Source organism: Papilio xuthus, unplaced genomic scaffold (genome assembly GCF_000836235.2).
Source record: "Papilio xuthus unplaced genomic scaffold, Pxut_1.1 DF827135.1, whole genome shotgun sequence".
Classification (NCBI taxonomy): domain Eukaryota; kingdom Metazoa; phylum Arthropoda; class Insecta; order Lepidoptera; family Papilionidae; genus Papilio; species Papilio xuthus.
This window is the reverse complement of record NW_013531514.1, coordinates 652,398-676,584: the sequence shown is the minus strand read 5'-3', so window position 1 is coordinate 676,584 and position 24,187 is coordinate 652,398. Positions and strand designations below refer to the sequence as shown.

The 24,187-nt window shown below is 32.8% G+C and overlaps 1 protein-coding gene across 2 annotated transcripts in view; it reads left to right on the top strand.

Moving 5' to 3' along the window:
• LOC106119654 (Down syndrome cell adhesion molecule-like protein 1 homolog) overlaps positions 1–22,798 on the top strand; it is a 29,713-nt gene extending 6,915 nt beyond the window's left edge. Inside the window, exons 3-7 of one of the 2 annotated variants that reach the window (XM_013314735.1) lie at positions 14,013–14,124; positions 16,760–16,950; positions 17,364–17,493; positions 17,684–17,824; positions 22,472–22,798. In XM_013314735.1, coding sequence (XP_013170189.1) covers positions 14,013–14,124; positions 16,760–16,950; positions 17,364–17,493; positions 17,684–17,824; positions 22,472–22,629 — 732 coding nt within the window. In that variant the 3' untranslated portion in view covers positions 22,630–22,798. Of the gene's footprint in view, positions 1–14,012; positions 14,125–16,759; positions 16,951–17,363; positions 17,494–17,683; positions 17,825–18,112; positions 18,248–22,471 lie in introns of those variants that run through there. The other variant, XM_013314736.1, reaches the window with a different exon arrangement.
• Positions 22,799–24,187: the final 1,389 nt, after the last annotated feature.

The following is a 24,187-nucleotide window of genomic DNA, read 5'->3' as shown; positions in this document are numbered from 1 at the left end:
ACTCTGAGTGAGGAAGTTAAAGGTTATTCCGTTACTCATGAATTGATTGTAAATTATAAAATATAACTGACTATTTCAATCAGCTTCTTTAATTATATAAAGTTTTAATATCAGATAGAAACAGTGGAATAATTTATATTCCAAAATATCACATTTACCAAACCAACAGAAGTTTCTACGAATGTAACAAAGCGTGGAATAATTTTTAGAAAATGTATAGGGTTGTCGCTACCCCAAAGAAAACTTTGCAATATAATAATTTAATCCAACTAAAACATTGTAAATCTGCAGTGATGTCTTTACATTCGCTGTCTAATGTCGTATGTCGTCAAAACTACTAAAAATAAAAAAAATACAGATAGAATTCAGACCAAAAAAAACCTAAGTGAGAAGAAAATATTGTCATGTCTTCCATTAAAGAATGTAGCATGCAATTATTGCTACATTATTTTTAATCAATTATTATTTTAGCTGTCGTAGTTGATTTGCAACCCTAGTAAACGCAGCCCTTATGTAAAGTAATCTCTATTGGAATCTATTTGGCGACGTACAAGACCCGTATTTTACCAATTTATATTCCATTTGCGTCATCCAAAATAGGATTTAATATATTTCTATATATTTAACGTTTGAACAGTTTTTCTAGCTCGTATAGAAAATTGGATAAAGATAATCCTGTTTCATATTGAATACTTCTTAAGATGTTGGCTCTGTACATCGCCATTAACAATATTATAAAGAAAATTAAGACACATTTTAAACGGCGTTAAATAATCACGACTTTTTCCTCTTCTACCTAAAGATAAGTAAATAATTGCAGTACTTCTTAGCATCGTAAAGTCCGAACCCTTCACAAGTTTTGGAAACTCAATTACGTTTTAATTAAATTTAAATGTAAATCCTTGTTTGTATTAATGAAAGTGCAATTGGCCTTAGTTCGTTTCCTTAGAGATAGGGGAGTGTCATGAAAGTACTCAGATGTACTTAAGTGTTCTAAATGTACTTTAGTTTGACACATTTTTGGACTTATGATGAAATTCCTGTGCGGTACATTTTGTTTTATAAAAAAAAAACTTTTTGTCTATGGTTTTTGAAGATAATTTCTTGTTGAAAAAAAAATTTAGTCTATGGTTTTTGAAGATAATAATTGCTCACACAAATTTTCTTGTAGACACAGTGTAAACAATACTTAAATACGCTAAAAATACTGCCAATTCTGAAAACAAGTTCATAACGAGACATTACACTCAGATTATTTAAAAAAAAATGGTCGTTGCTTCTTTCTTAAAAGCGTAATTTATATGGGTATTTCTCATACGCGTTATTAATAGATTTGGATAAAAAAAAATATTGTTAAACTCTTATTTTATATGGATTGTTTTAAACTTATGAAATCCTAGTAATCGGTCTGATATTATTATTTGCGGTATAATTTACAAATATAAAAAACACATATTTTACAATTTTGTTAAGTTATTGGCTCGTATTCAAATGTGTTTCGATTTCTGTGCTGTACGGAAATCTGTACGTTATAGGCTTCTCTCTCTACAGAAATTGCTTTAATTTACAATATAATGCATTTGTAGCTGTCAAGGACACTGAAATGTGAATAATATTTCAAAAGGAATGGATTATCTTTAGTTAATTTCCGATAACAACGTTTAGAAATGAATAGAGTCGCAAATCATACTTCTTGCTAATATTATGAATGCGAATATTTGGATGAATGTTTGTTAGAAGGTATCTTCGGAAAGGCTCAATCTTGATGAAATTTAGCATAGATGTAGAACATAGTATGGAAGAACACAGGCTACTAATCATGTTTTTTTTAATCTCGCGCGTACGGAGTCGCGGGCGACACTTAATATCATATATTTTATTGAATTTTCTTACTTAGCTACGAAAGTAAACTGGGTTGTATGAATAAGAAAAATATGCGCATACATTTTGAAACAGAATAATTTTAACCCATCTCGTGATGTAGATTACATACTAATACCATTATAGTTACATACAAAATAAGAATTGTGTCAACTATTTTTACTCACTCTGCTGGCGCATCGACCCAAGGTGGAAATTGGCCTCCGACAAATCGATCGCCAAAGTCGCCTGTCTTGCGCCTTCTCCTGCCAGTCCATCTCTCTTGTAGCTCCCACAGGTCCAGCTCTAAGGCGCCTCGCCAGCGGTATCTGGGCCACTCGCCAAATATTTTTGCTACGCCAGTAGTATCAAATATAGAGAGAAAACTTTTGTTTTGTTTAAAACTTCCCTGCAGGGTTATCTTCGACCAGGAATTGCATTTATTCACAAAAATTCACAACTTTTTAACCTCAAATAATATTGATCATAATTGCATTTAAGAAATATGCAGTTCTAACTGCACATGTATCAGTATCGGCATTATGGATGTTGATTAAAACGGACGGCTGCTGGACATTGCGTGGTATGCAAGCGATGACCCGAATCTTTGGTCCAGTAGCGAGCAGTGGTACTGGTTCAATGCGGCACGCACTGCTGACAAACATTGGCAGTTAATCACAAACAAACGAAAATCTACCACAGATCATATAGTGTTTTGTTTTTCAATGTCAGAGCTAATGGCCTATCTTATCATACTAATATTATAAATGAATGTTTAGACGAATGGATGTTAGAAGGTATATCCAGAACGGTTGCAGAAATTTCTGAAATATGGAGATGTAGAACATAGTCTGGAAAAACACATGCTACTCATTAAGTTTTTGATAAACGCACGGACGGAGTCGCGGGCGACAGCTAGTCGATTAAAAGTCGTGATTGCAAAACGAATTATAATTATAAACAACCAAGAACAAGAAACAAGGCGTCTATTCCTTTTAAGATATCGCCCATTCTTGTCATTAAAAACGATTATCATATAATTATTAATTACAATACAATGCCTCCATGCATCGTCTTTTGTTAACGTTTTTTTTAATGCTACAATAATAATACGCAATTAAAATTTTGTTCAATTGTAACAAACACATTATTTCAATTGAGCCAAAAGTGTATAATTCCGCGGAAACAGCTATAATCCCCGCGCGCCGGAGCCCCAACCAATTACGTTCATCCCGGCTCGCGGCAATTGCCGGGTTTAGTTACGTCTGCAAACCTTAAGGTTATTGCCCTCATGATAATTAACCACGATATCGCATAGCTTACTGGCTGTAAAGATCTAGACGTTAGTTTAAAGCGAATTTAAACGCACACTCTACATGTCCGTACTTAAACAATTGTTCATTAGTACAATCGAGGATACTGGCGGTGTTCCACCTTAAACGTATAGTAGTCGTTTGAACAATTTGGACAACGTGCGAGATGACCACATAGAACACTAAATAACAGATAAGACGCAGCTTTTTAATGTGTTTATAAGAAAGAAGGTAACGTAGGTGGTACACGGCTAATTGCTTTTTATTATTATCCTGTCGTTTGCGCTACGCACCTTATTGGTTATTTGTGAGAAGTAAAGTGAAACATCGCGAATTTCCGCAACTGTACCTGATGTTATCCAACTTTCGGCATATATTTTTGCACGATATTTGCAGAACATTGCAGCGTGTTATAAACAGTTTATACGTATATGTAACAAAAAGAGGTAACACATTTTTTTTATAATACTGAAAGACGACGGCCTTGGTGACGACATTCCACTCCTTTCGCGAGATTTCCTCGTTCCTCGCGAACCTCTACTGCGCCTTATTTATCCTAGTCATTTAGGGTTAAGGCAACTTTTGACAATAACCAGGATTTTTGTCTTTGGTTACAATATTATGTTGTAAAAAATACACATTTCACACTTAATTCAGCAATTTGACCTAAAATATTTTGATGAAGCCGTAAAAATACCTGTCTACTTAATAATTAAATTAATGTAGTTGTAACAGCCGGCGTCTCGCGTTCCAAATGGCTCTTGCAATTGGACTCGTGTGCTTTTTATCAAGTGGGAACGTATTTAAATCAACAGTCTCTTTTGCAATAGTATACCATAAATTATGACATATTTAAAATGAATTTCATATTATTTCAATGTCCAAAAAATATTTTACGTAACACAAAATTAGGACGCTTGGTTAAGGTACGTGTCCATTGACCCGCATCGGACGCACCGCACGCACGGATTAAGAAGTACGCAAATCGTCTTGGTGCAACGCGGTCGGCAAGGATTATAGACGTAGCGCTATGTAAAATCATACAAAGCAAACTAAAATCCATTGCCGGCCGTGCGTGCAGTGCGTCAGGCGCGGGATAATGAACGCGTACCTTTAACCTTTAGTTTCCATGTTCGTACTCATAGGGTTATTGGTTTTTTTTACCGCGAACACACATATAGATCTGTATGGAATGCAGAGTTACTCAAAGAATAATTGGTTATCAAAACCGTTGATTAATAATTTTCTTTCATTAGTAGTCGTACGTAAGTGCGTCAATCTTTATTATATTCCCTTGCTCAAAGGATTTTCTTGTTTTACGTCGTGTACAATTGCGATTACGTACGACATCTGTCGGTGCAAACTGACATCTATTATGCGGGAAACAAAACAATTACTATACGATGTATCTTTCGCGCGTAGAACCTATTAATCTTTTTCTACATTCAATTTTTTTTTAATTGGAGAAGGGCAAGCCAATTTAACTTAATTTTTATTTTAATCGTCCATATATTCGTAGACTATTGATTTGTTGGTTGTTCCGAGATACGCCAGTGGTTTTTTCTGTAGTATAAAATAAAAAAAAACATCTTAAATTCTACGACTCACGTCTAACTTTTTAATTGCTCCCATTTAAACTATCATTAAATTTAAGCAGCGTTGCGAATAAATAGTAACGTTTGATCTCCAGGTCATAGCATAACGTGACCCTCTGTTTACTTTATCTGGGTTAAATTTTTTTACTATAAAATTAATGTATTCTCCGCGCTTATTTACCATGTAAGATAATGCCTGATTGTGTCCTATTTACTGCTCCACTAACCGCTCATTCCAATTACACTGTTTTGCATTAAAACAGTCCTATATAATCACAAACAAAACAGGCTTAATTTGTACCCTATGCTCATTGTTTTAAGTGTCATTATACAATAATTGTAAATAGGGATGTACAGAATAGATGCGTATTTTATATCGATAGCTATTAATATGTTAAAAAATGTTTTATTTGTTTGGAAACAAAATGAATATTTTGGCCTAAATAGATATCAAATAATCATACTAATGTTATAATTGCAAAAGTTAAGATAGATGAATAGATAGATGTTAGAAAGTATCTCCAGAATGGCTTAACGGATCTTAATGAAATTTGACACAGATGTAGAACATAGTCTAGAAGAGCACATAAACTTGTTTTTTTAATTCTGCGCTGATGAAGTCCAGAGCTAAAGCCAATACTTTATAAGTCATATAAAACACCTAATATGATTCATTTAACCCCGTTTTCTGGTGTTCCTGATAATCACACTTTTACTACTTCCTTATGCAATTGCAAAACAACTATTAAAGTATTTAAATGGTAATCGTATTGTATACAAAGCGTACAACTCTAATAGGAATTAAACGTAGTCGTACAAGCCGGCTGGTTGTAAAGCATAGCTCCAGGTCTTTCGACCTCATTATACAGTACAGCCGTTTACATTATCATGTTACAAATTTATTAACCTACAAGCTCGTAACCGAATGGTAAGACTAAACTCCCAGTACAACTTATAGTGTTAGATTAGTTGTTACCTGCGACTCCGTTCGCGCAGAATAAAAAAATTATAATTAGCTTATGTGTCCTTCCAGGCTATCTTCTACATCTGTGTCAAATTTCAGCGAGATCCATATAGCTGTTTTGGAGATACCTTCAAACAAACATACACCCATCCATCGATACATCCATCTATCTAAAAGTTATAATATTAGTGAGATATGTGTCATCATCAGCTCACTATACCTCCCCACCTAGGGGCTCGGAGCCTACCCTAAATTAAGGGTGATTAGGCCATAGTCAACCAAGCTGGCCAAGTTCGGGTTGGTTGACTTCACACATATCTTTGAATTTCTTAGATATGTGCAGGTTGCATCACGATGTTTTCCATCACCGTAAGAACGTTGGATAAATGTACATATGTAAATCTCAAATCGAAAAACACATTGGTACATGGCGGGATTCGAACCCAGGACCTGCAGATTGCAAGTCAAGTGCTTGACTCCTGAGCCACCAACGCTCATATACGAGATATGTGTAAAATTTGTAAATTTTCTGGAATTAAAACTTGTTCTCCATGTTATTTACAGACTAATTAATAATCAGATATCAATACTCAAACCAATTTGGTATAAGTCTCGACTTTTCCAGAAAAATCTAAAAGCAATATAGATCTTAGTCAACAGATCTATCTGGTCTTTCTGGTAGACTGATGAGTGCATTAATTAAAAAAAAAACTTTAAGTAATTACTAAAACAAATGTGTGTATTACACAATTGTACTCTGTTACAGTTTTACACAGATTTTCTTTTTTCTTTTACTTTTCCAGCCGGTCTGTAATGAATGAACAGCGATTGGCTCGCTGTAAAACGGCTCTGTTCTTTTGTTCAGCGCAACAAAGACGTTTATTCGCTACGTTTATTACGGTGTTTGTTTTAAGATTGTTACCTATGTTAGCTAATTAACGAAATACAATCTAAATTACATTATTTTAATAATGTAATATTTAAAAAAAATTACTATGAGTCGGAGTATTGATGCTAGAAATCATGTACCGTAATTTTCAGTTCTTTTGCCGTTTTAGACCTTATTAGAATGTAATAGAATTTAGATTTATAAAACAGCTTATTTTGTACTAGTACAAGCAATTACACTAACAATACTGCAGTTAAATTGCAGGGTATTAGTGAGCGCTAGTTTTCCGTTTGTAGGATTGCAATACATGCGAAGGTGCGGCTTAAAATTACATTCAGTATGGTTTCTGGTGCCCTGGTAGCTTAGTGTTACGTTTTCTGTACGTTTCCACTGTATAAAAACAATTATCATATATATTGTGGTTATAAATCTACGTATTGTGTATTGTCTTAGTTTTCTGATTAATCAAGAACTAACCATGGGTTTCTGACACCAAAATTTCCGTACAAAATATATCGTCATTCCTGTCTTTCATATTTGACGAAACAGAGATATAACAATATATTTTAAATGGGGATTTTCCTCTCAGAAACCCAAGGTTAGTCGAGATGTTAGTAGAAAAGCTTATCATTCTTGACGATATTGTTTCAACAGTCGGTCCAATACAAACGCATATTTTCTAGTTTGTCCGTACACAAAAAAAAAAAACTGTGTTTTATCTGAATAATATGAATGACTAGCTATCACACGCGACACCGTACGCGCGTTATTATAAAATAAACTTAATAAGTAGCTATATATTTAGCCAACTTTCAGACAGATCCGTTTAACGGCTCAGGGGGGTTAGACAAAGTATTAGCTACAAAGCGATTCCATAGCGAACTTAAAAAATGTATGAAACTGACGCGCGACAACTAAATGACTTATCAAAAGTTATTGTCAGTTCTATACATTTTTGAAGTTCGCTATGCAATCGCTTCGTATCGAATGCACTTTGTCTTACACCTCTGGAGATACCTTCTGACAAACATCTATCTATATATAAAAGAAAGTCGTGTTTGTTACACTATTTATAACTCAAGAACGGCTTTACCGATATGGCTGAAAATTGGTGAGGAGGTAGCTTAGAGCCAGGAGACGGACATAGGATACTATTTATTCAATTTTTTCGAATTTATGTCTTGAAGAGCTGCTTTTTATTTAACTTACTAATATTATAAATGCGAATGTTTAGATGGATGTGATGTGGATGGATGGATGGGTGTTTGAAGATATCTCTAGAACGGCTGAACGGATCTCGATTAAATTTGGAATACGTATAGAACATAGTCTGAAAGAACACAGAGGCCACACTTATTAAGTTTTTTTATATATTAACGCGGATGAAGTCGCGGGCGACAGCTAGTTTATAATATTAGTAAGATTGGCGTATATGTCCATAAAATGCTTCAACGCAATGTCCTTGCTTTTGTGACGTTTCTTACGTGCGTCATCAATTCTAGAATTACCTTTCAATTATTTACGTTTATCTGTTTCGAAGGAATTCAATATTTGGAGGTGAACCACTCACTGGGTTATCGGCATACAACTTGTGACGTAAACACACGTATTTCATTCATTATTAAAACTCACTGTATCAAACATATCGTTATCCCTTTCATTATCTTTGATAAAACAGAGATAACAATATGATTTAAACTAGGATTTAGGTCTCAGAAACCCATGCTTAGTATAGGAAATCTTTTTTTTTTCAGAGGGGAATGCTTTATGCATACTCCGCGCCCCGGGGGGGACACGGTAGTTATGTGGGATTCTCCTCCATAGCGGAGGCATACCCACTAAACCCCTTTGTTCCTCCAACGCATCGGGACGGGACCACGGGCACGCTTTCGCTCTCGTCCGCGGTAGTATAAGAAATCTACGCTAACTGCTTCCCGAACTCATGGTCGTTAAATTTTCTTTAACCCTAGTTTACTTTTAATATTATTTTTCAACGTAAATATAGAATGAATATTTTGAATCGGGAAATTTCATTGCCGATACAAGTATAAATGGAAATAGTTAAACATATTCTAAAAGTGAAAAGGCTGTAGAAAAACTAATTGCTTTTATTACAATTCAACAAAGAGCCGAGACGAGGCGTGGAAGTAGTTTTTGTATTCACAAGTATTGTCTTTGTCGCCGTTACAAATTAGAAAAGAGAAGATTAACAATATATTAATGTCTTTGTAAAATATCGTCGTTTTTATAGAACATAATAAATTTATATAAAAACTGATTATGCATTTATACGGTTCGAAAATGTCCAATTTAAAATAAACATACTTGTAAATATTGATTACTACAGATTTTTTTTAACGTAAAAAGATTAATAAATGGTCATACGCTTAAAATTACAAAACAAATAATATTATTTCGCAGGCAATTGGGAAAATACATGACAATATTCGAAAATTCTTTGGAAAATAGAGCTATGAAAATACAAGTGAGCTGAAGTCACTTAAGTTTCGAGTGTAGACTGAGAGTCCTCTAATGTGCAGCTCGTGAACTATCGAAAAGAATCGTCGACACATTAAAGTGATGCTAGACCGACACATAATAATATTTCAAGTATCTATATGACCAAATCCTTTTAAATTTGTTCAACTCAACTCACTGGTTTACTCCTCCAAATGAAATTGGAAGCTACAATGCTTTTAATACCAAAATTGAGACGCTTTGCTTGAACTCACGCGAATAAAGTTGCTAGAGCGATAAAGCTTGGTACATTCATTTTTAAATATAAAATATTTTCCAACTTAGTGACCTGTCAGATAATAAAGATAGTGAACCAGACAGTAATATACTATGCAAACTAGTTTATTTTAAATTACACGCATAATTAACTTGCAATTTAAATATTAAATTTTTTAACATTTCTTGTTCCATCATTTCAACCAAGTAAAGCAACAAATTAGCACTTTATCGATAAGCATTTTAATCGCAAATGCATACAAAAGCAATCACAAGCAAGCTTTAAGTGTATTTAAAGCGATTTACAAAAAGTACACTGTTGAGGTACTATAGTACTTAAGTTTAAACAAAGTATATTTTATAGTGTACTTTAAAGTTGAATGAGTATTATGGGGGTCTGGGTAGGGAGCAGACTTCCGCAGACGTTAATGTGATGCGTCATCTCACCAGGGGAGCGCCGCCCTATCCTGATTTTGATTGATTTTCACTCACCCCATTGCATACCCGGAATTGCCGTGAACAGGGAGGTGTGTGGATTACGATTTTTTAAGTAATTTAAACTACAGTATGTTTTGTAACCGCGGCGAAACAAAGCATGTGTGCAAGTGTCAAGCACTTGACTTGCAATCTCCAGGTCCTGGGTTAGAATCCTGCCATGTACCAATGTGTTTTTCGATTTCCGATTTACATATATACATTTATCTGACGTTCTGATGGTGAAGGAAAACATCGTGATGCAAGCTGTAGATACCTGAGGATAAATTTAAATATACGTGTAAAATTAACCAACTTGCACTTGGCTAACGTGGTTGACTATGACCTAATCACCCTTAATTTAAGGTAGGCTCCGAGCCCCTCTGTGGGAACGTATAGTGAACTGATGTTAAAATAGTACATGGTAATTTTCAGAATGAAATATAATGAAAATAAATACTACAAACAGAATGAAAATCAATACAAAATAACATTTATTGTGTAAGCGTAAACTCAAAACTTTGTCCCTCCCAAATGAACCGCTCAAACCCTAATTCCTTATAAAACTTAATAGCTATCATAAAATGCTTGGGTTGGGGTACGATAAAATCCATTTAGAACACTAGCGTTTCATTTAATTCACGTCACTATAGTGCGTCGCATGCGGCACGCGAGCTGCGAGCCTGCAGTGCTATTAATCACTACCGGACTGAGACACAACGTCGCCAATTCTATGCTACCTGACTATAGGCCACATTACAGATATACGTCACGACGACGGCTCCCACGCAAATAGTCATAACCCATAAATTGACATTTTTCAAGAGCTATTTTAATGTGCTTTATATAAAAGTGTTTTTGTCTCTAAAGTATATTTTATTCAAATAATCATTATTAAAATTTCATTCAAAAATAGACTTGTGTCTTCGACGAATGTTCATGCATATGAATATTATAATATCCTATATAAAATCGGTCGCCAGGTATGAATTTACAGATTTTGTTCTATAACAAATCATTCGTATTCATATTATATGAATTGTAGATTAAAGTAAATCGATTTAAAAAGCAATCACTTTATGTAAATAGGCAATGGTATTCAATCGCCTTGCACTCAGTGCGGACAATGATTCACAGGGAGGACTGTAGGGGCGGAACGCTTCCCTCGCTCGAGCAACGAGCAGACAGATATATTGTGAATTGTGACTCATCACCTACACAAATCACCGAACGTTTTCACTGCTGAAATACCTTGACATATATATTGTCATCCCTTTCATACTCTTTGAAAAAATAAACAGAGATAACTATATTTTTACAAGTGTCAACTGTGAAAACTCAACAAATTAAAGTTTAGAAACCTTCATATCTGAAACTTTGTTCCATAGTGGAGCCTATGTGTAATAGTAGATTTTTACTGCATATTTCGGACGTCTATCAATATAGATGTTCTAGTTATCTTTATGTATTTGAGAGCGGCTTGCAATAGGCCCATCGACACAAGACCGTCATTCCGTGCCCGTTGACTTCGAGCGTTGTCGCCCAGTGCCAAGTTTCAATGACCCTTTAATTCGTGGACATTGCAAAGCTCTACTGGTGTTTACTAAAAATATTTCAATCCTGCATCCGAATGAAGTATGAACACATAAAGGTTTTAAAATTTGCCTGTTTAAATGTAAACACTTGGCTCATATTATTCAGCCACAAAAAAGGATTTGAAATTTTTATTATAAAAAGAATGAAACGTTGAGGTTTAATAAATAAAACTTTGACATATTGTTACGCTGTTTACGGCATGTTTGAAAGTGTATCACGAATTTTTTACTTCGTTTTATCATTATTCTATACGGTAGCAATTTCATTAACAAGTTTTGCGATATTCGATTATTTATTAAAAATAAATTTAGCGTAAAGGTTAATAAAACGATGCGCTCGTCGGCAGCAAATAGTTTACGGACGAGGCGATTCAGCCTTTCATTGTCGCCGGTATTTCGTAACGATGATATGTGGACCTGCAGTGCGCTTACGGCAGGAATATACACGTGGTACAAACATTGTTTCGTAAAGTTATGAATTACGAAACAAAAGACACAAATGATTTAAGGGATCCTCTCTTAACTCTGTTCGATTTTTACCTAGACTTTAACCAACGAAATTATCTACACATTTTGTTCTTTTCTGTTATAAATGCCTTTGACAAAAAAGGATTTTTCTATCATTAATAGCCTGTAAGATTATTTTGCGATGCACGTTTCGCGTTTCTGAGCGTAACTTTTCTGACCTTATATTCATATTTATTATAAACATTTATAAGAATCTTGTTTACAATTACGAAGTATAAACCTAAGCTAAGCGTTAGCAAAAGATCGTGAAATAAATACAAGTTGAATAAACTGTATTCCCGTGAGTATGGATTTATTATCGCGGCACCGATATAACTTTGTGGACGCCTCGGGAAAGCACAATAAAGTTTTATGCGCAACAAACTTTCTTACCAGAACTACAATGCGCTTACTAGAATATACTATGTGCTACATTTATATTTGATTCAAGTCTCCAACTCTGCCTGTACAAAATAAATGAGATGTTTTATAGGAAAAGATGGCAAAACAGACAAGCGTATTCATTTACCATTTAATAAAAGCTTTCCAAGTTTCCAACATTGAATAGGCAAGCTGTAAGCGGAAGCGCCAAGCACTGCCTAACTTTTCTAATACGAGACTTTACTAATATCGATCGCATCTCAAGGCCCGGACCGCGAGGTCAGATCTACGTGATTCTAACTTAACATTTCACCTTATGCAGTTTACACTATCGATTTATATAAAATAGACCAAAATTTTCAAAATTATCCAATCTACAAATAGGCATTTAACTTCTAGTTATCTATTGATCGTAATGTTACAAATATGAGTGCAAATGTTTAGATGTAAGGATGGATGGATGTTTGTATGTAGGTATATCCAAAACGGCTTCATGGATCACTATAAAATTTACCATAGAGGTAAAACATGGTCTGGAAGAACACATAGGATACTTGCACACTACATGCAAACTAATTTAAAACACATAGTCTTCCCTGTAGTAGGAATTATCCGTGAAAAACCAGATATAACAATGATTTTTGTAAATTTGTTTCGGAAGTGGAAACTCACAGTAACTCAATACCTGCATCTAAAAGTTGCACTACACCAAAGATCGATAGTTGGTAATAAAATATTTCGCACAGTCGCTGCGCTGTTACAAAAGTTTGGAGCGGAAATACCCGGACCTGGAGCTGGATATTACGTCGAGTGAAATATGTTAGTAAAGATTGTTGCAATACATCACAAAACACTAAATGTACCTTATGTGTAGTACCGTAACAAAACGTACGAAAGGGTTAAAATATAAATATAGGTACAAATAGGAAACAAACAATCCAAATAGATAAAGGAGAATTAGCGTCTTTAGTAAAATGTCTACAACTTTCCTGCTGATCTTGCCCGTAAAGGGACTATCCTTGGTGAATCGTACTTTACTATCTAATCTCTATTCTCGAATGGAAACGGAAATATCCGGCTTATCAATTCAATCTCTTCTTCTGTACATAATAAAATATCTAGCGAACCAAATCAAATCATTAAATACGCTTCGTCTATTCACAAAATAAAAATATTTTTTCTTTACAAAATGTGTTTTACTCGTGTTTATAAAATAATCACAAAGCGTAAAATTTAGTTTTTTTTTTGATTATACAAACCAAATTATTAGCTACATTTTTACATCAACTGTGTATGTTTTATTTCTTATCACTTGCGATATTATTTCTTTTTTTTATTTCTGCCTGACAGACAAAATGGTAATTTTATGACTTTGTCGCTTTCCATTATGGCCCTCTAAAATGTAATTTGATTAATGGTAATAAGCAGCGTATCATTTGAATTTTATTCTCTGATTTGTTGCCCGCGATTCCGTCTGCGCGGAATTAAAAAAACTTAAGTAGTAGCTTAAGTATTCTTCCAGACTTAGTTCTATATGTATGCCAAATTTTAGCGAGATGCTTTTAGCCGTTCTGTAGATACCTTCAAACAAACATCCATCTATCCTTCTAAACATTCGCATTTAAAATATTAGCAAGGAGTAAGATGTAAGATTTTTTTCAATATGCAGTCAGGGTAGTGATGGCTAACTATTTGTTCTAGATGGACGGTGGTTTGCTCCTGAGGCAGGTGGGTGTGGAAGACGAAGGTCTATACGAATGCGGCGTAGAGAACGAGACGGCGTATGTCGACAGAGTCAATCTCACAGTCAGAAGTTAGTATCAATCTATTGACAATAATAATAATCAAATGTCACATTTTAGATCGCGACTTCGTCCATGCGGAATTTGAAAAAAACAATTTAGTAGCCTATATGTTTTTCCTGTCGTTGTGCTATATTTATGCAAACATTCATCGAGATCTGTTCTGCCGTTTAGGGATAAGATACCTAGGCAAACAAATACAGATATAGGCAAAAAATCATCCCTCCATCTAAACATTCGCTTTTATAATACAAGTAAGAAGGAAGTACTAGTAAAATTCAATAAAACATGAAACAAAATACAAACGCTATTTGTTTTGTTTTGGGTTTTAACAAATGAAGAACATTTAATGCTGTTAACATTTCGCTCACGAATCACCTTACTATGCGACATAAAGTTTATTGATAAACACAATACTAAAAAAATCTGCAATAAAATTAATAGACTACATAATTGAAACAGCGGTTTACAACTTAATTACGTTCAGTATTATCTAAATGACGGTTAACGATCGCAGTTACCGTCGTCGTTTAACTGGTGTGCGGCACGTTTTAAAATCGACTCGTTTACAGCTTATTTACGACTTTTTGCCGCTTTATGATAATCCAAATGTGACATTCACTTAAAAATATTGACTACTGAAATGGCTTCCTAAGCTTATTTTAAACTGTTCTTTATTTCCACAGTTACCGTAGAGTTCCACTGTTGACAACTGTACAAAACTCTATATTTTTTTGGAACCACTGCATGATGACAATTTTATTTGTAAGAGTATTTTGATAATGAAAACCCAAATTAAGACAAGTTTGAATTCTCGTCTCCCTCAAATGTTTAATTTCAGAATCTCATAATTTTGATCTGCAATCAACTTTAGCACGAAACACATCATAAAATTGTAAACGGGCAACAGCTACTAGTATTTGTTATCAAAAATGCATAAACAAATAGTCGTATAATACTATTGTACGAACTAGACGTTGTCAGCAAGGCCGCAGCAGCATCCGTCGGAGAAGACGGGTCACATGGCGTAGTCTGGTAATGACGTCCATTATCCATCGTCCAGCAACGCTAGACACCAGCTCGCAATACAATCTATCACATTTATGTTGTTAAATCACTGCAGCTGGGGTCTTGCTGTGCTGGTCACCATGACTACGCCTATTTCAATAATGACAGTCTGTAAAGTGAGGTGACATTGTAAAGCGTTACCTAACGCTGTTTGATAATGTCGTATGTTAAAATATGTATATAGGTGCTATATACATAAGGTTAGGTAAAACAATAGTGTACCATTTACTTACTGCTACGTCCAAATGAAATTCTTTATGTACACACTATCTTTTCAACGCGTCAACGCGGATTTAAAAAAAATCTTAATTAGTAGCCTATGTGTTCTTCCAAATTATGTTCTACATCTATGCCAAATTTGACCAAGATTCATAAAGTCGTTCTGAAGATACCATCTAACAAACATCTATATATCTAAACTTTCGCATTAATAATATTTGTAACATGGAAGATGATGTTTCAAAAGACTATAATCTCCTATTTAGTATAATTATAGTAAATGTTGCACAAATTTTCTCATAAATTCTGTAAATTCCGGTAAGATGACGTCATCTCAGGCAGATCGATAGAGCAAAGCCCAGAATAGGTGTGCTCTAAGAAGAAAGTATAAGACTACGTTACTCAAACTAGCAAATACATGAGTTAATCCTACATATTATAATGATCGTTAATAAAAAAAAAAAAACAAATAAAAGCCTGGCAGTCAATAAAGATTTTTTTTATACATATCTTGTTTTTCTAATGCTTCTTTTTTCAAAGATTCTTTTGGGCAGTCAAGTAGAATGTATGCAATCACATTTTCATTATACGTCCCTGTGGGGCGATGTCCTTGATTTAAATTGTCAATAAGCGTGGATCGATAGAAATTCGTTCAGCAAAACAATTTAATTCATGTAGGTTTACCATGTAACGCAATGATGGAAGACATACGGACATACAACTTTTTTAAATTAATTAAACTGTAATATATTCTATGGTTAAATTCAAAGAGGGTCTAGAATTTATCAGTCTAAATTTATTGTTGCTTTATACTTAGTAAAGTCCTAAGGTGTGATTATTCCAGGACTTTCTGGTAACCAAGAACACTGATGACTGATTTTAACTTAAATCTATAATATTCAGGACACCGCAAAGAATTGGTAAAACTAGTCCCCTAAGTATCCAGTCTGTTGACCCAACTGTGTATATTAGGCGAGGTTTCTATTGACATAGTCTGCCGGCAATAAATGCTCTTTATTAAATTACGTAGCTGTCGCCAGGGAAGGCTTTTGCGATTGTTATAAACGGGAATTAATCAATTATATTCGAGTTCAAACTTTAATTGTAACAATATTTATGATTAAATCGTAGTTCACAAATCAACATTGCATCGCGTTCTCGAGCAATTAATGCAAAAAAAACAAAAAAAAATGTTGTATAAAATCATACTGCATAAATATAATACAACATACAAAATATCGCTTTCAAAACGTTTTAACGGTTAAAAGGAATCTCACAATACATAGTGTAAATTTGAATTTAATATGAAAAATCTTCACTAAGTGCAACAATAAATGTAATAGAAATATTCATTTGCAGCGGAACCCCCTCCATTGGTGAATGTGACGGTGCACGCGTCCACCATCCTGGCGCTGATCTTGTGGAACGTGGCAGGTGATGGTGGACACCCCATCATTGACTTCACGGCGCAGTATCGCTCAGCCGCGCCTGTAAATAACACACTCGAGCCTTGGCGACCAATCAGTCCTAATCATATCAGTCCTAACTCGGTGAGTAAAAGTCTTCAGTGTAGTTGGCCATTCCGTACCAAAGGAATAGACGAAATAACTTGTAGAGATCAAGAAGGTACGTGCGGAGTCAAAATCATCCAAACCGCGCGTGACTCCCGCGATTCGGCCCGTATGACCTGATGGCCGGTGGGGCTGGGGTGTGGTAGGGAGTGTTGGTGGGCTTAATTATTATTAAGGAAGCCCTTGTCGCTATATTTAATTTCCTATCCTCTCGTTTATTTCACATCTTCTGCAAATTTTAGATCTTGTTTGTTGAAGGATAGCTCTATGTAGACCAAACCAAAACTCGTAGATTACCTTCTACATCCTAAGGTTGCAAATTTATACTTACTTTTTTATCGTAATAAAACTCGGGTATATATAATAATAATAGTTATTGTGTGTTATTACAGCGGCAAGTGGATGTATATCACTTGGAGCCTAACGCGTCGTACTGGTTCCGAGTGTGGGCGACTAACGCACTGGGCCCCGGTCCTCCGGTCGAGGTCCTTGCCACCACGCTCTACAGCGACCAGGAAGCGGGTTCGTTAATCTTTATTATAGATTAAACATGTCCGAATAATAAACACATGTAATTCATCTTAGGCTCTCACCTTATAATGTTAAAACGTGATAGAAAATAACAAAAAAAACGCAAAATAATAAAACAACGGGCGACAGTTATAGTTCACATATGAAATTTTAATTGAAATCAAACACTAATACATTCCAGAGTTATACAAACACTTCCTAGAGGGCGCTGAGAGTTTTGACACGCGCACGTGGCTGGCGGCCGTGTGCGTGGTTATGGGCACGCTGGCCGTCCTCGCCGCCGGCACATGCGCCGTGCTCTGCCGCGAGTGGCGCCGCCCCGGTGAGCACACGCCCTAGACTACCCACTACCCATAACCCAATATCCAACACCCACTACCCACTACCCACAACTAGACTAGCTGCGCTGTCTCTTCAAATATTTAGTCATTTTATAGTACGACAAACTAATCTAGTCCGGTGAAAGTACTGTAATAGTAAAACATAGTCATGGAAAATTCATTGGAAGGCGCTAATGAAGTGCTGTAAATTTTTGATTTTCACCGGGTCAGATAATTTTGTCTATCTACAGACTATATCAATCAATTGAATATGTCTTTACCTTACGCAGTCTTATGGAAACTATCGTCTGATCGCGATTAAGAATTGTTACGCAAGTATCAAGAATATTCGGGTGTAGTGCACTTTTTAAACGCCATTTTATTTTTTAAATAGCATCTGATCGATAAAGTTTTATAATACTAAAAGACCATACGATAGAAAAATAATATTTTAAATTAAATGTAATATTTTTTAGTTAATATTACGAATGTTATTCGAATAATTTATTTCGAAAAATTTGTTATTTTAATCGGAAATGATATTAATTTAAAATCTCAATTAACTAAAAAAAGTGTAGCGTTTATTCCTATAATATTTTTAGTATTAAGAGGATTTAATCTTGCCCGAATTTATATTACGAAACAAAGCTCTCTGTAGTATCGTTTAGCATTCCTACGAACATAATAAAAAACAAAAATTAATGTTCCCGAATAAAAATTCATATATAGATTATGTATAATATAGAAGAGCCAAAATATATTTATGACCTTGGCTTTTATATCAAATATTTATATATCTTCATATCGGCTTTTAAAGTTTTAAAATTTCAAATAGAAAAAAAGACAGCAATAAATGCAATATAGCTTGTAAGTAATATAAAACTTTTATTATAGTAGATTAAGCATAAAAATGCATTTTAATTATCTTAAAAAGTACGCAAATTAAACGCTAGAAGGCCGCCTTTCTAAATAAAATTATGTAGCATATTTAATCCGTAAGTTCGTATTCGTAAAAATTCTTCAATATTTTGAATAATAATAAATTTTTTAATCTATGATTCATGGTATTGTCTATGGTACAAAAATAGTTTATGCTAGAATATAGAAAACTGACCACTATGCCTACTATTTAATACACAATTTTTGTAGTTTACATAGATTATAAAATTTAAATATAAAAAAGGTGAAGGAGTTTTTTGTGATATATCTATAGCTTAAAAGATCGAATCTTCAGCTTCAATTTAAAGATTAGTAGAGTTTAATTATGTATATTATATTTTAAACGCACAAGACTGGACTTAAAAACACGAACATTAATTATTTTGAACAAATATCGAAAAATAATAGGTATTTAAACAATACAATATTTATTGGTAATGTTTAAATTACAGGTCAAAGAGCGATATTCAAAAAAAAATTTTTTTTTTGGATTTTTTTTTTACTGTTAAATATTTTTCACTGAAAAATTTCTTCATACGTATACAGAGCCCTCTCGATAAACACTGATTTCAATCTGTCATCTATTATATTGAGGAAAAAATATTAAAAATATTTTTTTCTAATTGCATTTATTTCTCAGAAAATAAAAAAAATTACATTTAATTTTTTTTTAATTACAACGGATTATTTGATTTTTTTCTAATTGTATTTTTTTCTCAGAAAATTAAAAAATTACATTTAATTTTTTTTTAATTACAACGGATTATTTGATTTTTTTCTAATTGTATTTTTTTCTCAGAAAATTAAAAAATTATATTTAATTTTTTTTTAATTACAACGGATTATTTGATTTTTTTCTAATTGTATTTTTTTCTCAGAAAATTAAAAAATTACATTTAATTTTTTTTTAATTACAACGGATTATTTGATTTTTTTCTAATTGTATTTTTTTCTCAGAAAATTAAAAAATTACATTTAATTTTTTTTTAATTACAACGGATTATTTGATTTTTTTCTAATTGTATTTTTTTCTCAGAAAATTAAAAAATTACATTTAATTTTTTTTTAATTACAACGGATTATTCTTTCTTTTTTTTGACAGTTTGTCGACTAAAATAATAGGGTCCAATAACGTGCCCAAATCTAATCTTTAAAAGCAATAAATATAGTAATACCAAATATATACTAATCTTATATAACGCATTAAACCAAAGTAAAATGATTTTTAGTGATTTACTCTTTTAATAAAAAAAGGTTACCTATAATTTTTTTTCACTTTGACATGTTACATGTATTTTTTCTGAAACTTTTAACTCATTATGCCAAAATAATAAAAACATTAAGAAAAGTACCAATAAAATAGTGCCAAGGATTTCATCACAATTAAAGTACAATAAAAATTAATGTAGTTTTTCATAAAAAAAAAAATAAAAAAATTGAATTATTTCGAAAAAAATATTATAAAATGCTTTAAATCTGGCGTTATCGGTGCTATGCAATTGTATGTCTACTTCTATGTGATATTCTTAAATTTTAAGCACATACCAAAAAATAAAAAATAAAAAAATGTTTTATCTAGAAGTTTCCAGACTTTATAAAAATACCGTTATTAATTTTAAAAGTAATATAGTTTAAAGTTGTTTAATAGAGATAAGATTTTTTCATAGTTTTTAAGTACAAATACAATTTGGTTAAAATATCGTTTCCGATAATGATTGAGGTTAGAATTTTGAAACGTAGTCGTAGCTTTGTGAGTGAAAAGTTAAAATTAGTTTTTTTTTTTATTAACAGCGTCTTATTTTATTCGTATTAAAATGTATATTTTATTGTGGACCAATTGGAATTACTAAAAGTCAATTAAACGAGTAGGATCTAGATGCCATAATCGCACGTCAAGAATTAAAGCTGATTTTCAATTACATTTTTTTAAAGAAAAATAATAGAAAATCCAAAGTTTTAAATGGATTTTATTGTATCGCTAACTGTGGACAACGGTCGATTCGCTATTTTGGCGAATTTATGTTACCACGTGCTCGTTTGCCTTGCCACCTTATAATATAAAAAAGCCGAATGAGTGAAACTTTGTAACATAAGAAAGGTGGCCAAATATGGGGGATATAATTATAATTATTAATTATTTTCTAGGTTCTCTTAAAGTATAAAATTTAAGACTCAAATAAAGCTTGATAAATTTAGATCGGGATTAATAAATACATGTTCATTATTATATTCAAGTAAAAATAAGCTTGGTCTAGAATATTTACAAAAATATTTAGGGTTAGAATTTTTAATAATATTTAGGGATTTTATTAACTTGTAGGAGAAGCTTTAGCGCTTTTTAGTATACGATATAATCTTGCCAACATCGCTTCTTGATAGTCTTTATAGTTATTTTGATATTTTTTTTTTAATTTTTTTCTTTTTTTTTTGGAAAATATTCGATAAAAAAAATCGGTATAAAAATACGTAACGGGTAAAATGTTTTTGTAGTTTTAAATCGTTTTTTAGATATTTTTTCTAAAATGTTGCCATGTCTAAAAATTGCACGCGATTTTCGCGTAAATATAGGATTATTAAACTTACTGTAATATGTATGTAAACTTTCTACAAAACAATAATGCATACATTCTTATGATTCTAGGACCACAGTTTTACATGGATAACTTTATAATTAAATAAAATATAGCTTTTAGAATAATAAAATTTGTAAAAAAAATCTTGCAAAATCTTAGAAAAATCGTTGTACAAAAGAGGCGGTATATTTATATTTTTTACCATCACATTTTTTTTTCTATTGCCTTAACAAGCATGAGGGATAAAGACTCGTTAACTTTATTATTTTATATAACCACACATTTTTTTATTACTTACTAATTTATTCACCTAACAAATTATGAATATTTTACTAAATATAAAACCTATTAACCGCATTTTCCATAGTTAAAGTCTATTGCTATGTCAAATTTAAGCTAAAATTAATATTTTTAATTTTGGTTTAAAATTACGACTAGATGGTAATTAGTATCTGCAGAAGACTTAAGATGCCACAGATAACATCAATTTATTTAATCTGTTGCATTAAGAATTAACACTCGCTTTTAATGTGTATTTTACAAAAAAAATATTTTACAGTCTTATTAAATTATAAAGATCTATCAGGACTGAATTGCAAAGACTATTGAATGTCAGAGTGTAAACTATATTTATTAAAATTCAAAATCATTTTTTTTCTACATTTTTTGCAGTAAAAGCCATCTCTGGCAACCTAAATACACTGTGCCAAAGTTTCATCACAATCTATCCAGTGGTTTAGAAACGCATAGGGAACAAACATAAAACAATAATATAATACTTTTAGACAATATTAGTTAGTATCCTTTGGCGTGAATGGCGCGTTTACGTTACCAATTCGCGTGTTAGAATGATTAGTGAGGGGACATAAACGTCGATATTTTTGCAAGGCTAGTGTTGCGCCAGTACACCGGCACAGTGACGGATATTCTTCCTAACAATACATACATTAAAAGCGAGTATTTAGCCATTTTTATCTGTCCGCATGCTCTTCCCGAAGATAACCTATATTTGATCATTTTTATTCATTCGGATTTTTTTCTTCTTTCCCTTCTATCGCACTCGCTTGGAACGCACGCTTGGACTGCGGCCACACTAACACATACATACACGGTGACGGTACGTATTTACATATATAGAGTACGAGGAAGAACAAGATATTATAGAACTTGTGCCTAATATTATATTGAATCCCGGTTTCATGGAAACCGACCCTGTACGTCCCCGGGAAAGCTACGCGGCCTCCATCATCAAGTCCACGGAATGCCCCGGCCCGGGCAAACCTAGGCGTGTCTGATTTTCGTCTATACTTAACCTTAGAATATTCTATCTATCCGATCCAGGGTTTTTGTCATGATCGTAAATACACAGAAGGATGGTGCTGGCTATCGCAGTTAAGATAAAAATAGTTCAATTAAAAAAAAATTAACTTGCACAGATAAAAAATGTATTGCTTTCAAGCGCCTGTCAAAAAATAATACTTATAAAATGCATAGCAAATAATTGAGTCATAAAAATAAAAGCAGCTTTGTTTTAAAATTGCGCAGAAGTAAAATAAAGGTTTGACAGTTTATAAACTTTTGGCCCAAGGGTAAAGCAGGACATATCAAAAAAGGTACGTAAGGACTATTTTTACATAAGCATTGGAGGATAGAATATTCTTTTAGGTTTTAATATAAGGAAACACGACCGCGTGTTCAATTGTACGCCAAATTATGCTTCTCAGAATGTATCCGTTATATTTTTTATCTGTTATTATATGCCGGATTCTTTATAAGTAATTTTTTATACTAGGTATATTTAATTTTAATTCATAGCTTATTTCGGTGACAACACTGAATTTTAATATACATTTTGAGAAAATAATTTGGTAAAAAAAACAATTACTATTAAAAACAATGAGAGAAATTACTTTTAGATAATTAAGCATTCCATTTTGTAGTGTTGAGGTTGGTACTTTATCCATTCCTGGTAAGTTAGAAATAATTAGTTTTGTTTTGTTTTGTTGGTATGAAATTTATAAATACGGCTTTTTTCATATGGCAACCTCAATGCGTCTGTATGTGACTCATCGTTGATGACAAATGTAAATGTTGCTAGCTATTGTAATATGTAGATTAATTGCGTATTTTTTGCAATATTATATTTTTATATAAAAGATCTCAAATAATTTAAGATACTCGTGTATGAATGCACTTATTTCTTTGAATTGTTGCGTAATGTGTGATTCTGATAAGTTGATAATGAGACTTATGAAAAGTTTATCATCGAGAGACTGTTGCGAATGTGTTAATAGATTAACCAATTATTAGTACAATTGAAGCTTGTTAAAGCGTTTGGATACGTAACAAGCTGTTTGTCAGCTAACACTGCTTTTACTAAAAATAGATCAGAGGACAATATGGTAGTGAATTTATACGATTGTTGTTAATGTTCTCAACACTAAAGGCAATGATGCAAGTTGGCAAATAGTACAATCGGAGAAATTTGCGGTGCTTACAGATTATTTAAAATAAATAATTTGCGCATTTAATTCGAAGGGCAACGAAAATTATTGTATTATACAATGTTTTAATTTTGTAAACATTGTTATTTTCATAGAGTGAAATATATTTTTTTAACTTTGTTATAAAGAAAAATTTAAGCACCGCAAATCATTTCGACGATACAAAGGTAGATTATATAAAGTGTAAATAATAATAACAGAATTGTTTAATATAGTGTTGTTATCGATGTACATTCCTTTATTTTTGTATACAAAGTGTTTGCATATCACGAAAGCCTTAATTAATAGTATGTTGTTATATGAAAATCTTACTTCATTCTTTTTTCCTTTCCTATCTTTGAACTTGTAC